A 14,332-nucleotide genomic window follows, 5' to 3' on the forward strand; every position below is an offset into this window, starting at 1 on the left:
TAGTGGCCCATACATAAATACCTTAAAACTAGCATACATATTATAAAAATATATTTTAAAACTAAACACTACAAATCACATTATAAAATCACATTGTAATATATCAAGATAACATTGAGAGCCCTAAATAAACTTTCAAGAGCGGATATCTCAAAAACTATTCAACATATCGAAAAAATTGACGGAATAAACTTGTAACAAATTAAATTAACTTTCATTTTGTATAAGTGGCCATGTCGCTAAGATGCATAGTTTCCGAGATATAATCGAAAAACCGGAAAATGGGACCTTCAAAGCCCCCTCTCTCCCCCCCCCCCCCCCGCTCAAGGGCTACGGCCGAGGACTTTTGATATGTTCACCCCCTAACTTGTCCAAACCAAGTTAAGGAGTCAAAAATTGTGTTCCGAGCATTTATTTCCCTCTACAACTTTATTGAGCATTCGTTGCCTGACCTAGTAGCGTATTGCATTTCTTTAAAAACTTTTCTGTAACAGGTTGACAGGTGTTGGGTGTTTATATATATGGTTTTGGTCGATTTTTATCATTCGCATCGCCCATGATGACTTACTAGAATTACAAGCACACGAGACACTAATAGTAGTTTGACAAACCTTGGTTTTCAAGAGGTATTTTATATTGACATTTGCTGTCACAAATTTGCTGTCAGATTTAGTCGCAAACCGCACGCAAAGTGCACACAAATGTGTCGACACCTTGTTACGGAAAAGTGTACACACGGCGACGACACTTTGTTTCGAAACAATTCTAGACACATTGTGTGGACTCTGTTACGACACATCTGACATTTAGTTACCACTTTGATGATTCTGCGACTGGAATGGTTATATGGGCGAATTCTACTATACTTAGTATCTTCCGCCACTCTATAATAGATCGCGTTCAAAAGTAACTGCCGCAGTAATATTGTTACTTTACATAAGTATAGAGACATATTTCTTTTGTAAGGCTATTAGGCAATTGATGGTGGCTATACAAACAGCAACACTCTGTCCATGAGTGGACCTTATTACAAAATGCATAAGGTCCACCGATGGACAGTCGAGAGTGTGGGCGATGGTAACCTATTTGGATTTAAAAAATCTATATACTCGTAGTTACTCGACTTATCGGGTTTGACCGCTCAGCCCTTGTAACAAATTCTTGAAGTACCTTTAGGTATTACATAAAAAGTATAAGTACGTGTACAGCTGTGTATGATTCTCTAAGGCATGTCATTTCACCGCTGAATGTAGATAGTTTAGCATTGTAAATAGTGTAAGTCCTTAAAAACAATAGATAAAAATAAAATGTATTCTCAATATAGGTTCAACTCATCATATTAGCAACTAAGCACTATAAGCATGTACTGGTTGTTTCGGAACCTAAATTGTGTAAGTATTTACGACATCTACGTACCTATACCCTTAAAGGAGCTATTTTAATAACATGCTAATTAAAAAACTCTACCTGTTATCATGACTTAAATTTTGCCTTAGAGAATTATACCTACAGCAATGTACTCGTAAACTATTAAAACACATGCAAAACGTTGTAAAGTATAGACATTACGGTTTTTACGGTAGTATATTTATTATTTATTGGATAATACTGACGTCCTACACTAGACGGTGCATATTACGCATGCGAGGGTGTCACACGCAACTCACGCAAGACAGCACAGCTAGTAGAAGATAATACGCGCTAAGCGAACACTAAACTCTTTACCTATTGTCATTAAAATATGAAATGCGAGCCTTGGCATAGTTTACTGTGAAAATAAACTATGATTCTGTACCCCAGTGTAAATGTCATTCGATAACGTGACGTGACGTACGCTTTGAGTTTCCGAAACGTCCCGTTTGGCGGGCTGTTAAAATCCCTTACAAAATGAGACTTAACGCAAACGCATACGTCCGTCACGATATCGAATGTTTACACTAGGGTTTCTGAATTTTAACTTAGTTTGACGTCCACTGTTGGGCGATAGGGGTTCATCAATGATCGCATCAATACTCTATTTCTGCCTGCCGGCCTCAATCCAGCGTATTTCCGCTCCATCAGATAACTTTAGGTGTCCCATCCTGTCCATTATTTTACGAGCAATGTGACTCTAGTAAGGTTAAGTAATTCTACCTCAAGTATGTAATGTCGGCAACCCTGTTTTTTTTGCTGTGGTAACTATTATACGCAGTAACTATCTGCACTGTACGCTCTATTGCCTTATTATTTTTTAGATCACTAGTAAATTAATTCGGGAACTTCAAGTTCAATTTTACCTTTTTAGGTATAGCTATAAATATTTTTTAATTTACTTTCCTTCATAGTTTAATTCATTTCGCAATAGACTTTGTCAAGTCGCACAATAATATTGGCATCTTAAATACAGACTGTATTATCCCCACTGGTTTTGCCCAATGGAGTTTAAAATGTCTGTATTTAAGTTAAAGCATACATAACGAACGGAATTGCAACAGAGCAAGATCTAGATAAGATCTACCTAGAGCTCCGTTTTTGCTTAGATTCACTAAAATAATGATATTTTGATATTTTTCTTTTTAGTGTCAGTATGGTTAACTAAATATATCTACCTACACTTGGGATATCGTACGAGTAGAATAGTATCTTGAACTTACTCGCTGCAATTTGTAGTTCTTTTTAAAGAAATATATATTTAAACTAGGTTAACAAGAACATTTTGATACGTCTGTCTCGGAATCTGATGGCTTTATCACACTGTCTCTTTCCTTCAGCTCGAATGCATCCGCCTGAAAAAGACAAACACATAGCTATATAAACCATTCTAATAACGATGTTAGGGAATGCTCCCAGGACTGAATTTGTAGGTAAAGCGAGAACCGAGAACGTCCTGTTTCGGGACATAGAAAACCAGTACCGGGGTCACACTCTAAACGCTGTTCTAGGCGTAATGCCATGTGAAATGTGTAGGAACCTAACCCACGGCCAGGGCGTTTACCACTATAATGGGGCCTTTGAAAGAAAGAAAGAAAGAAAGAAAGAAAATACATTTATTTACGTCAAACCAACAACTTAAATTACAAAGGGCACATAAGAATTTGGGGCCCTTTCGGAAAGTAAAGAAAGCTAATTAAATTAATATTTTTCTACTATGATCTTCTATTTATCATGGGTAATCGAATATGCTGTTACTGTCTGTCCTTCGGGGCACCTGAGGATGGGGGCCCCGTGTGCCCTTATTGTAAAGACGGTACTGCCTGTAGGGCCTGTCCCCGGTGGCCGTGGGCCACGGCAAATGTAACATCAGTAAGACATTGATAAATAACAGTGGGTATGTAAATAAAGGGCAGTTAAAAACAACATATTTTGTGGGTTATTTCCAATAGTACCTGAGTAAACCTAATAAGTATGTTTACCTTGTTGTCTCTATATTCCCTAATTTTTCTTGCTAAAGTTATAAACGCTTCTTCAATATTGATGTCATTTTTACAGGAGACCTCGAAGAATGGCATGTCGAAATCGTCAGCTATCTGAAATGTATAAAATGGCGGTTGACTATACTGATTTTTATAGATAAGGTAAATACCAATTAGTCCTGAATGTAATTTAATTTATGTGCCTATATATGCAGACAAGGAAATAGTACAAAACAGTGTGTTAGGTATAGAACAAACGTTAGTGCAGTAAGCTACAGGGAAAAGTTATTCCCCTGCACAGAAACTTTGTATTTTAATCATAAGCGGATACTTCTTAGATGTTGCCTCTATTGTCAAAAATTCCTTATAAATAGCGGCACATATTAAGTAATTTAGTTATTCGAATCAAAATAGTTGAAGCATAATGAGCATTAAATTACATACAATGAGTAGGTACCTAAATAATAAAATAAAATATCTACTTTCGTTTCAAAAATCACGGTGCAAATTTGAGAACTTGCCTACTGACAGGAACATTCTTAATCGACTAAAGGTGATCTCTTCGGCTTCTATCGGGGACTTTGTGTGGGATGATGATGATGATTGATAAAAACTATCTTAAGTCCTTCCCCGGGCTTTAAATCTGTCGTTTCCAAGCAAAAAGCCCTACTTTGGCAAGCGTGCCATGAGGACGCTTTGACAGGTTATTCGTATAAAGATACAAGCAAATCTCGTCCTTATTGTAAGCGACAAAGTGGGACTTTTGACTAGGATTCGAAACAAATTATCTCTATACCAAGTTTAAGCATGAAGAGGTAACAGACAGACGGGCAGAACATTTAATTTATAATATACATACCAGCAGGGATAAAAAAAACCATACGTGCGCCTATGAGAATTATAAGAACGAGAACCACGGTAAAATTTGCTATGACGAGTTTTCAGGCGTTAGTGTAGGTGTAAGTAACTATAGTGCCATGCCTTATGGGAAACGGTCGCAGAGATAGTTCAGAGCCGGAAACCGCTACCAACTTTTAGTATGTTGTTGGGCATGGCATAGGGTCTCCAAAACTGCCGGGAGACGGCGGCGCCGGCCATCTACTTCAGCGGAATGACGTCATCAAAATGACTCCCGCTTCGTTGCGAATATTGCATACTGCACCCAAACTATGCATAGTACATACACGTGTGGGGTATTAAATGAAAGCCAATTAAATAAACTTTATTTTATTTATACAAAGTGTACCAAAATATGCAACAGTTTAAGAGAAATTTACAAATAAATAAAAATTACGTAAAAAAATATTCGATTATTTGGGTTTTACAACCAAACCAAAAGTCTGACGATAAAGCAATGTACTACAACATTAAAGATGACGTCTCAAGCCATACACTGATATTAATAAAATCAAAATTGGACCAAAAATGTGGAAATTATGCATAAAAATGTAGATATTTGCCCATACAAATGCATAAAAGTTAAAAAAATCCAAATTGGTCATTTTCAGGATAATCCGCATAAGCTTCTAGTATGTTATTAGCAATATGACCTGGATTCTAAAACTGCCGGGAGACCATCTCTGTTGTTCCTCAGTTACAAATAATGACGTCATATAAATAATCACTGCCGAATTTCGCAAAATGTAAATTATAGCTATACCACGAGTCTCACATACACATGTGTTACATGTAATGAAAGATTATTAAATGTATTATGATTCACCTAAACATTATTTGTAAAAAAAATGTACGGTTTCAGAGCCAGAAACAACGAAATACCACTTTTTATGGAAAAAGTAGATATGTATCAATTTTATAGCTAAACTAAAATCGTCAAAAAAAATTTGCGTATAATATTTGAAAAACCAGTTATTAAACTATATATCACAATTAAAATTTTATATTTCCGAGAAAAACTGTGGAAGTTCTGGAAAAAAAACTAAAGCGCCCCAACAATTCTACCTTAATGCGCTCATATTATGCAAAGAATAGTTCTAATTATCGAGTATTAAATGGATGAACATTACATAAAATACATGAAAACGACATTTTCGAATGGAACCATAATAAAAAAATAATAATTTACTAGATAAGTAAGCAAAATACTGTTTCTTTAAGTACCTAATCTCCTCCTTTCAAAGTCGGTTAAAATGTAGCTTTTGTGACCTGGGCTACAAAGATAAATAAATTGACACCTAATTTATCAAAATCAGTTCAGTACTTTCATGCAAACTGTACCTACACATGCACGCATAGATAGCAAATTCTGCCGTAGTCGGACAAAAAAATAAAATTCAATAATTAGACCTTTACTATTATGGCCTGGCGTGGCTTGGCATCTAACGTTGAAACCCTCAGGCCGTAGATGTTAGCAGACCAGAGGGGTGACCTGTATTTCGGAGGATCAGAGGGAAAATTCTGCCAGCCTTCTCAGCTCAGCCTTGAAACCCTTGCACCACTCAAGATTCCACTTTTATAAGAATACCCAACTGGCGCGAAGTGGCGCAGAATAGGGCAGAGTGACGCTCTTTTGTGTCAGAGGTCAAGATCCTCTTTGGGTCACTGAGCCAGTGATGTATGTATGTATGTATGTATAAGGCTAATCGAGGCTTAAATATATAAGTAATTATGTATTTTTTACATGAAACAACTGAACTGATTTTGATAAATGAGGTGTCAATTTATTTGTCTTTGTAGCCCAGGTCACAAAAGCCACATTTTAACCGACTTTGAAAGGAGGAGATTAGGTACTTAAAGAAACAGTATTTTGCTTACTTATCAAGTAAATTATTATTATTTTAATTATGGTTCCATTCGAAAATGTCGTTTTCATGTATTTTATGTAACGTTCATTCATTTAATACTCGATGATTAGAACTATTATTTGCATAATATGAGCGCATTAAGGTAGAATTGTTAGGGCGCTTTAGTTTTTTTTCCAGAACTTCCACAGTTTTTGTCGGAAATGTAAAATTTAAATTGTGATATATAGTTGAATAACTGGTTTTTTAAATATTATACGCAACATTTTATTGACGATTTTAGTTTAGCTATAAAATTGATATACATCTACTTTTTCCATAAAAAGTGGTATTTCTTTGTTTCTAGCTCTTAAACCGTACATTTTTTTTACAAACAATGTTTAGGTGAATCATACTAAATTTAATAACCTTTTATTACATGTAAGACACATGTATGTGTGACTCATAGTATAGCTATAATTTACATTTTACGAAATTCGGCAGTGATTATTTGTATGACGTCATTATTCGTGACTGGGGGACAATAAAGATGGTCTCCCGGCAGTTTTAGGACCCAGGTCATATTGCTAATAACATACTAGAATCTTACGCGGATTATCCTGAAAATGACCAATTTGGATTTTTTTAACTTTAATGCATTTGTATGGGCAAATATCTATATTTTGATGCATAATTTCCACATATTTGGCCCAATTCTGACTTGATTGATATCAACGTATGGCGTCAGACGTCGTCTTTAATTTTGTAGTACATTGCTTTATCGTCCGACTTTTGGTTTGGTTGTAAAACCCAAATAATTGAATATTTTTTTACATCATTTTGATTCTTTTGCAAATGGCTCTTGAACGGCTGAATATTTTGATACACACTTTATAAATGAAATATAGCATATTTAACTGGCTTTCATTCAATACCCCACACAATTATGTGTCATGCATAGTTTGGGTACAATATGCAATATTCGCAACGAAACGGGAGTCATTTTGATGACGTCATTCCGCTGAAGTAGATGGCCGGTGCCGCCGTCTCCCGGCAGTTTTGGAGACCCAATGCCATGCCCAACAACATACTAAAAGTTGGTAGCGGTTTCCGGCTCTGAACTATATTCCCATAAGGCATATGACTACTATACCGAAAATCTAAAATTAATATATTATCGTCCTGCATTCGCAATACTTATTTCCTTGTTATTCTAAAATGGTATTAGGTAAGAACAGTACCTACAATACATTATCAATCGCTGGTTTATGGTAGGTACCTACCCAACTTGATACACCAAGCCAGTATGAGTTCAGTGTGGAAACAGAAACATCAATGCAGTCTTAGAATAATGAACCCTACAAGGGTAGTACCTACTGTACCTACTCGCAACAATAGTGAAACCTTTGTTTAAATATATGCATTGCAGTGTCACTTTTTCACTTGGTTATTGTAATAGAATAGCCAACTCTTATTTTGGATTCACTGCTCATCAGGTCAGTTGTAAAGATCAACTCTTAGGCATAAACACATTATAAACAGGTATATAGTTCGTTTTTTTTAGCATTAGAAAGAACTTGCAAGAAGGTAAGCGATCTTGACATGTCTTTTAATTGAAAAACGCTTTTTAAAAATCAAAAACGATTACTTATGAAAGCAGAAGAATATAAATGATCGTATTAGAATCATAATTGTTACATATTTGCCGTAGCTTATTTTTAAAATGTGTTTTTCAATTAAAAGACACATCAAGATTGTTTACCTTATTTCTAATGCTAAAAAAACGAACTATAGGTACTAGTAATTCTAATTATTTACCTTTTGACCGCGTTCTTTAGGTACTGCTCGGTGGTTTTCGTGCACGTCGCATTTGTTGCCAACTAACACTTTTATAACATCCGGCGAAGCGTACTGTAAAATTTGAATTTGAATCAATTCAACAATTGTGGATTAGAACCGTCATATTTTCATAGCGATTTGGCGTTTATCGTGGCTTGGAAAGACTACGTTTATTTTCAAACAGAAGTAACTAATAAGTTAAATTAAATCAAATAAATACAGCAGGTACTTTTACAAATTAAACCTATAGGTACATTAGGTATGCTATAATGTAAGGCAAATCAACAAGTATTTCAAGTCATCATCACATCATCATCATCATCTCAGCCATAAGACGTCCACTGCTGAACATAGGCCTCCCCCTTGGACCTCCATACGTGCCGGTTGGAAGCGACCCGCATCCAGCGTCTTCCGGCGACCTTAACAAGGTATTTCAAGTATAACAATTAAAATCATCTCACCTCTTGAATATTCCTCAGCCAATACGATAAATGGTTAAATGATTCAAGATTGGTGACGTCATACATTAGTATTATTCCCATGGCGCCCCGGTAGTAGGCGGTGGTCAACGTCCGGAATCTCTCCTGCCCGGCAGTGTCCCATATCTGAAGCTTTATGGGCACCCCGTCCAAATTTATAATCTTTTGTTTGAAATCTATACCTGAAACGAATGGATAAACCGTTAGGTATTATTCACCTTTACGTCTCAAGTCGAAATCAGTTTATATAAAATCGGCACAAGTACAGCGATATTATTACTTTGGTTTTTAAGTTACTGTGACGTCGCAAATGTGACATTAGGCCAGATCACGAAATTCGCTGCATTGGTAAAACTTGAGGAAGTACCTAGGCGGCATTACTGGCTCTTATCAAAATGTTGGTTACAGACGTTACAGTCACGGTCGTCATTAAGAGTAAGATCAATGGATAGGGCATATTGAAAATTCCTGGACTGGCCACTTAGAAAAAAAATAGTCTTCTCATATATCAGAATCCAGAAACTTTCAGTGTGGCCCACGTATTAACATCAATAATAAAAATGTACATCGGTAAGATAGAACCGTGAATGGAAAGGCAAAGAGCTAAAAAAGTGTTTCATATCTGCCTCCTACCAGGTAACTACATATCCCAAAATAGAGTAGACACCTCGACTGAGAATGCAGTTGTAAATATCGACCTAAAGTAATAATGTAAACATAACTGCTGATAAACAGCTAGAAATGCAGATACCTACCATGTGGAACAAGTTGATGCTTATTTAAATGCAAGAATATTCTATTAGAAGGAGTAGGACCCAAGAATTATTTATTAAACAAACGCGACACAAGGCCTACAGTTACGTATTTTTACGTTACATGGTCAACTCTTACACGGTTTTTTCTTGGTCTTTCCGCAGTGTAAAACGTAATCTCATCTATCTCCAAAAGCACTAAACAGCATCACCTGTAACAAGGGCTCGTAAAACTAAAAGTAAATATTTTACTTACCTATCGTGGATATGTAAATATCGTAGTATCTCTCGTCACAATATCTGTGCACAATACAAGTCTTGCCTACATTAGAATCCCCTAACACTAGAAGTTTATATGTGGCCGAAAAATCTAAAGCCATTTCTGTTTATTTTGCTGCTACACGAGCGTTCGCCCAAAACATCGGCCGAACTGTCAAAGTTAGAAAAATCGATGAGGGTAAGAGCGCATGTGCGGAGACGTCCCCGTCTCGCAACAAGTAACTATAACGCCCCCAAGCCAAACTGACCTCTATCCCCAAGCGCCGCTTTGTGTCAGCGCGACGTTACTACATGCATAAGAGTCTACCACGATAAGGTTGAATTTTGAGTGCACGGCATCTATTATGACTGGACAGCTGTGTTTCTGAACCCACTGGGTTCCAATTCAAGGTGTATTGACACTTAATTGCGGTACAGTGTATGAGTGTACTCAGTTCCTACTAAGTACCTATAACTATACTAGAAACATTGTTGGAAATGACTAATCGCCGGGCCATGTTTTGCTGTTTTAGTTTCAGTAACCTATATTTCTTAACTAAACATAAGATATTAATTCATCTTATTAAATTTATATAGTTCATAGGTAGGAACTAGGAACTTAAAGCATGATTAGTATTATTGAAATAATTATTTCCCATCCAACATTTGGTGCTCTTTCATAGTCATGGCCCATAATTATTAGACAAAATATTTGTTGACATTAATATTTTTATATATATATTTTTTTTAATTTATTAAGTACAACCACATCGTATGTCTTACATTATGTTGCATTTCAACATAATTAAATATTTCAAAATTCTGGTTCATGCAGACTTAGCATAAAATACCATAAAAAATATCTTCCCATTTGCTTAGCGTCCCATTAATTTAACGTGCATCATCCCAAAGGCCACAAAACTATCAGACAGACAAATAGCTGATATGTTCGGCTCTGGAGGCGTTATTGCCAATTTTATTATGTTATCCGAAGCCGTGTGCCGTTTTATTACGGAAATAAAAAATTTACTGCGGCCGCCTTATTTCGGTTTATTTATTTACCAGACGTGAGAAAGGGCAGGAACACGTCGTCTTTTAAACAGGTGTTTGTTTAAAAACATTGTGTAAAACATAATTTACGTCCATATAATAATATTGTCATAAGATTTGCAAAGTACCTAATGAAACAGGTAGGTAGGTAGGTACCTAATACACTCGCCATTAAAAATTCTCAAGTTGCCGTAAGCTATAAAACTATTTTTTCCATAAATTATGAAAGAATTGCTTCACTTCATATGACTGTGTACAAATCAAATCCAAAAAATGCTATTAAAATTTTTATCATTCAAAACCATCACTTAAAAGTCAAGCAAATCACCGTGTAGTACCAAATTACTGACTCAAAATTTGCTCATCAATTTTTGAAAAATAAAGAGATTCTTTATGAGCTGGTGTTGCGAAAAATAATATATGACTAAACTAAAATGATGAAATTAACTCAGCCCGGCTTACCCTAAAGGTAATACAACACAACAAGCGATTGGGGTTGAGCATTAAGAGCTCCATTTATATCGTTCAGTGAGCGTTTAGTGCACGATAGCGGGTATCTCGTCGATGCATCTCCACACGCGTCGTGTCGTATTTAAATGTCTTATGTTTTTGTATGAATGCCTGCAGATCTGTTATCATGGCCACAGTACAATAATACTACCAGTATACTTTCCTTATTTTGATTCCTGACCTACCCTAAATAGCCCTCAGTCGGTCTGGCTTAAAAGGTGGCAGCTAAATTACTATTGGTTAGGACTAACTAATAGTCCTTACACTCGTTACTACTCAATAGGTGAGAAAATTAATCCAATCCAGAAAAATGTATGGCTGAATTTTATCAACTGAAATAAATGTCATATACTAAGAAAAATATATAAAATATAAATATATATAATGTATATAGTAGTGTTTCTACTTCCCCAGATAAGCTCTTTTAGCCGCACGATCCTCTCCCATCCTCTCCACATGGCCGAGCCAGCGAAGTCGAGCAGCCTTGCTCTCGCCGATGATGTTGGGCTCGCCCACCAGTTCTTCAACCAACTGGGAGACGTCCGGTCGGAAGGCCTAGGTACAGATGGATCGACGAGGTCCAGAAAGACCAGGCCGCGTAGCCAAGATGCCGATCGCTTACGCTCCGTAGCGATCGAAACGCAACTGTCACTGTCGCACTTATATGGAAGAGTGATAGAGAGACATAATGCTTTTCGTTGTCGAAGCGATAGCGATTGTAACCTTGGCTAGGCCGGCTGTGTGGCATGCAAGCGGCTGAATGGCGTCAGATCGCACAGGAAAGGAACGAATGGCGCAATCTAGTGTCGGAGGCCAAGATCCACTTCGGGTCGCTGAGCCAGCGAAGTAAGTAAGTAAGTAAGTGTTTCTACTTGATAAAAAAACAAATTAAAATATTTTCTGGAAAATAATTTAATTTGTTCAAATACTTCATTGTACTGAATTTTATCACCTATTATCTTGAATATATGCCCATACTTCGGTCATATTGAATCGCACACTAACTATAGGGATTTCGTTGCTCTATAAATTGCAAACCTATTTCTGTAGCTAGCTCTTAGACCAGTAGCTAAATTACCTACACACAATCTTCTTCTTTTACGAGTATTCTCTCCGTTACGCGCTCACCGTGTGCCCATCACCTTTTTAATGAGTTTTAATGAGTAGGTACCTAACTATTTTAGTTACGGTACTGATTTTAATAAATACCTACTGTTTTCACTGGCTTTGTTTGCTTCTCGTTGTATTTTAATCCTCTTGTAGTTCAAGGCTACACGTGAGTGTTGTTTTTTACATTTCCTGCTAGGTGCTTTATTCTGCACGTTTTTACTGGATTATAAAATTCCTATTGTTCCTGTTTCCTGTATTTTATCTTATAAGCAAGGAGAAAAAAGACAATCGAAAACATTTCCTATAGAACTTTCTTAAAAAGTTGAGGCCAAAATTCGAAAAACAAAAATATTAACCGAATTATTCATGACGTTACCTTTTTGTTCTTATAAATTGATAACTGAAATTAATTAATACTATGTAATTTTGATGATAGAGACAATATGCAACATGTCGAACAATGCAAGGTTAAGTAGGATCCGTAGTTTCCCATTCTGATGCCTATTATAGGGTAAGAAGTTAGATCTTTCAGAAACTACCTACCTATTTACTTAGCTATAATATTTTGAAACAGGTACAAATACAAATGAAAAAACATCCCAATTTAGGTATAGGGGAGGTACCCAAAAAAGCTAGATTAATACCACGCTAAGTTTGCACTGACTTTGGCAGTCACAATATATGGCTGGGTCATAAATGTCATAATTCATGCAAAACTTAGCGTGAACGAACTCTAGTTCTATTAGGTATTTTAGTCTGAATAGGTATGTGACAATGCCAAAGGCCAAAGCTTCATATATTTCAAATCTAGCAAGATTTGTTAGTAAACATATGGTAAACATAAACAAATTATGCCTAATTCATTACGGTAAAAATACCTTGGCAAATTACCCGTCATTAAAAATGTCACCTTTCCTGTGCTGGCTAAGTAATTACGTCATTAATTTGACTTGACGAGATTCACAGAAGCTGTCCTTAATACCTTGTTTCAAGTGTTTCAACAGCCTTTTGAAATTGAGAAAGGGTGACTGCTGGCACTACAGAGTATAAATCAAATTTGCATTGCATTAACCCCCTGTCTCATTCAAGGCCATTTGGAAATAAATTTCAAATAATGACGTGGATAGAATTATTTATATAGGTAGGTACGTAGATACTAATATTATTTACAATGAATAATTTATTTCCGTATGATTTATATCTTTATATCGTCCATCCTTTCTACTACTACTAAAAGGTGGTTAATTCTATGCAAGTACCTAGGTTCTATTTTTTACCATACCTACTTTTTTTTACTATTTTCACTAGACTAGATTATCATTCAAAAAACAGGGTTTTGCCATGTCCAAGGGAAACATTTAAATGAAAGCTGGAGTCATTAATTCAACTGTATAAATCTAACCCATTTAAATATTATTTTCTTAACTGCTGCCGTGGCGCCTGCTGTTGGCGCCAACTACATACAAAAACAATGCCATATTTGAGACACATGCAAGAAAGATTAGTAAACCAATGGCGCCCGATAACTATAAGAAACGCAAAGAAGGGTAATGATTCGTATTAGTCAATTATTTTAAAGACAAGTTGGAGTCGGCATTAAAATGGAGCGATCGATAAACGTATTTAATAAACATTATATAGTTTAGAACTTTTAACTAAATATAGTCACTTCAAGAATCATTGAAGTATTTAGTTTAGATACTTAGTTTTTCTACGTTCTTCTACAACGGAGACAAAATTAAGTAAATAGTACAGTACTTTCGCCTGTAACTTCGTCCCCGGAGAAGTCATTAAAATAGTTTTGCTTTACAACATTTTAAGAATATGTGGTTCTTTCAAGATCATACGTTCAACGGTTCATGCATTGGGTTTTACCTACTTAAACCTTTTGAATTAACATTTATTGCCATTTTAAATATCTGTTTAGTATCTTTCGCCAACAATAGATTCAACACCATTTTTATCCTGGCTACGGTCAGATTTAGCTTGATCTGACTCTAAAAGCTTGTTAGGGAGTCCCGTTTTAGGTATCTACGAGTATACATCTACACTCGAATCGTAGGTTCTGATGTAGTATCTACTTAATAAGTAAGTAAAAAAAGGTATTTACTATTTAGTTTGGACAATGGAACCCTAACAAAATGAAGATTTAAATAAAAAGTTAATTTCTATCGCTTTTAAAAATTCCTGTCTAGTTCTCA

General features: G+C 35.8%; 1 protein-coding gene across 2 annotated transcripts; it reads right to left on the minus strand.

Moving 5' to 3' along the window:
* Positions 1-394: 394 nt before the first annotated feature.
* Positions 395-9,650, minus strand: LOC134664449 (ras-related protein Rab-8A). 2 transcript variants are annotated; one of them, XR_010098251.1, is made up of 6 exons: positions 9,460-9,650; positions 8,434-8,633; positions 7,952-8,044; positions 3,393-3,506; positions 1,058-2,765; positions 395-1,023 (listed from the first exon to the last, which is right to left on the minus strand). XR_010098251.1 is itself a non-coding variant. In XM_063521110.1 (5 exons), exons 1-5 carry the CDS (start codon positions 9,581-9,583, stop codon positions 2,682-2,684), a joined length of 615 nt encoding a protein of 204 aa, XP_063377180.1. In that variant the 5' UTR covers positions 9,584-9,650; the 3' UTR covers positions 395-2,681. The 2 variants fall into 2 exon arrangements, 1 of the variants encoding a protein (XP_063377180.1); XM_063521110.1 differs by having other exon boundaries at positions 395-2,765.
* Positions 9,651-14,332: the final 4,682 nt, after the last annotated feature.

Source organism: Cydia fagiglandana, chromosome 5 (genome assembly GCF_963556715.1).
Source record: "Cydia fagiglandana chromosome 5, ilCydFagi1.1, whole genome shotgun sequence".
In the NCBI taxonomy this organism is placed as follows: Eukaryota; Metazoa; Arthropoda; class Insecta; order Lepidoptera; family Tortricidae; genus Cydia; species Cydia fagiglandana.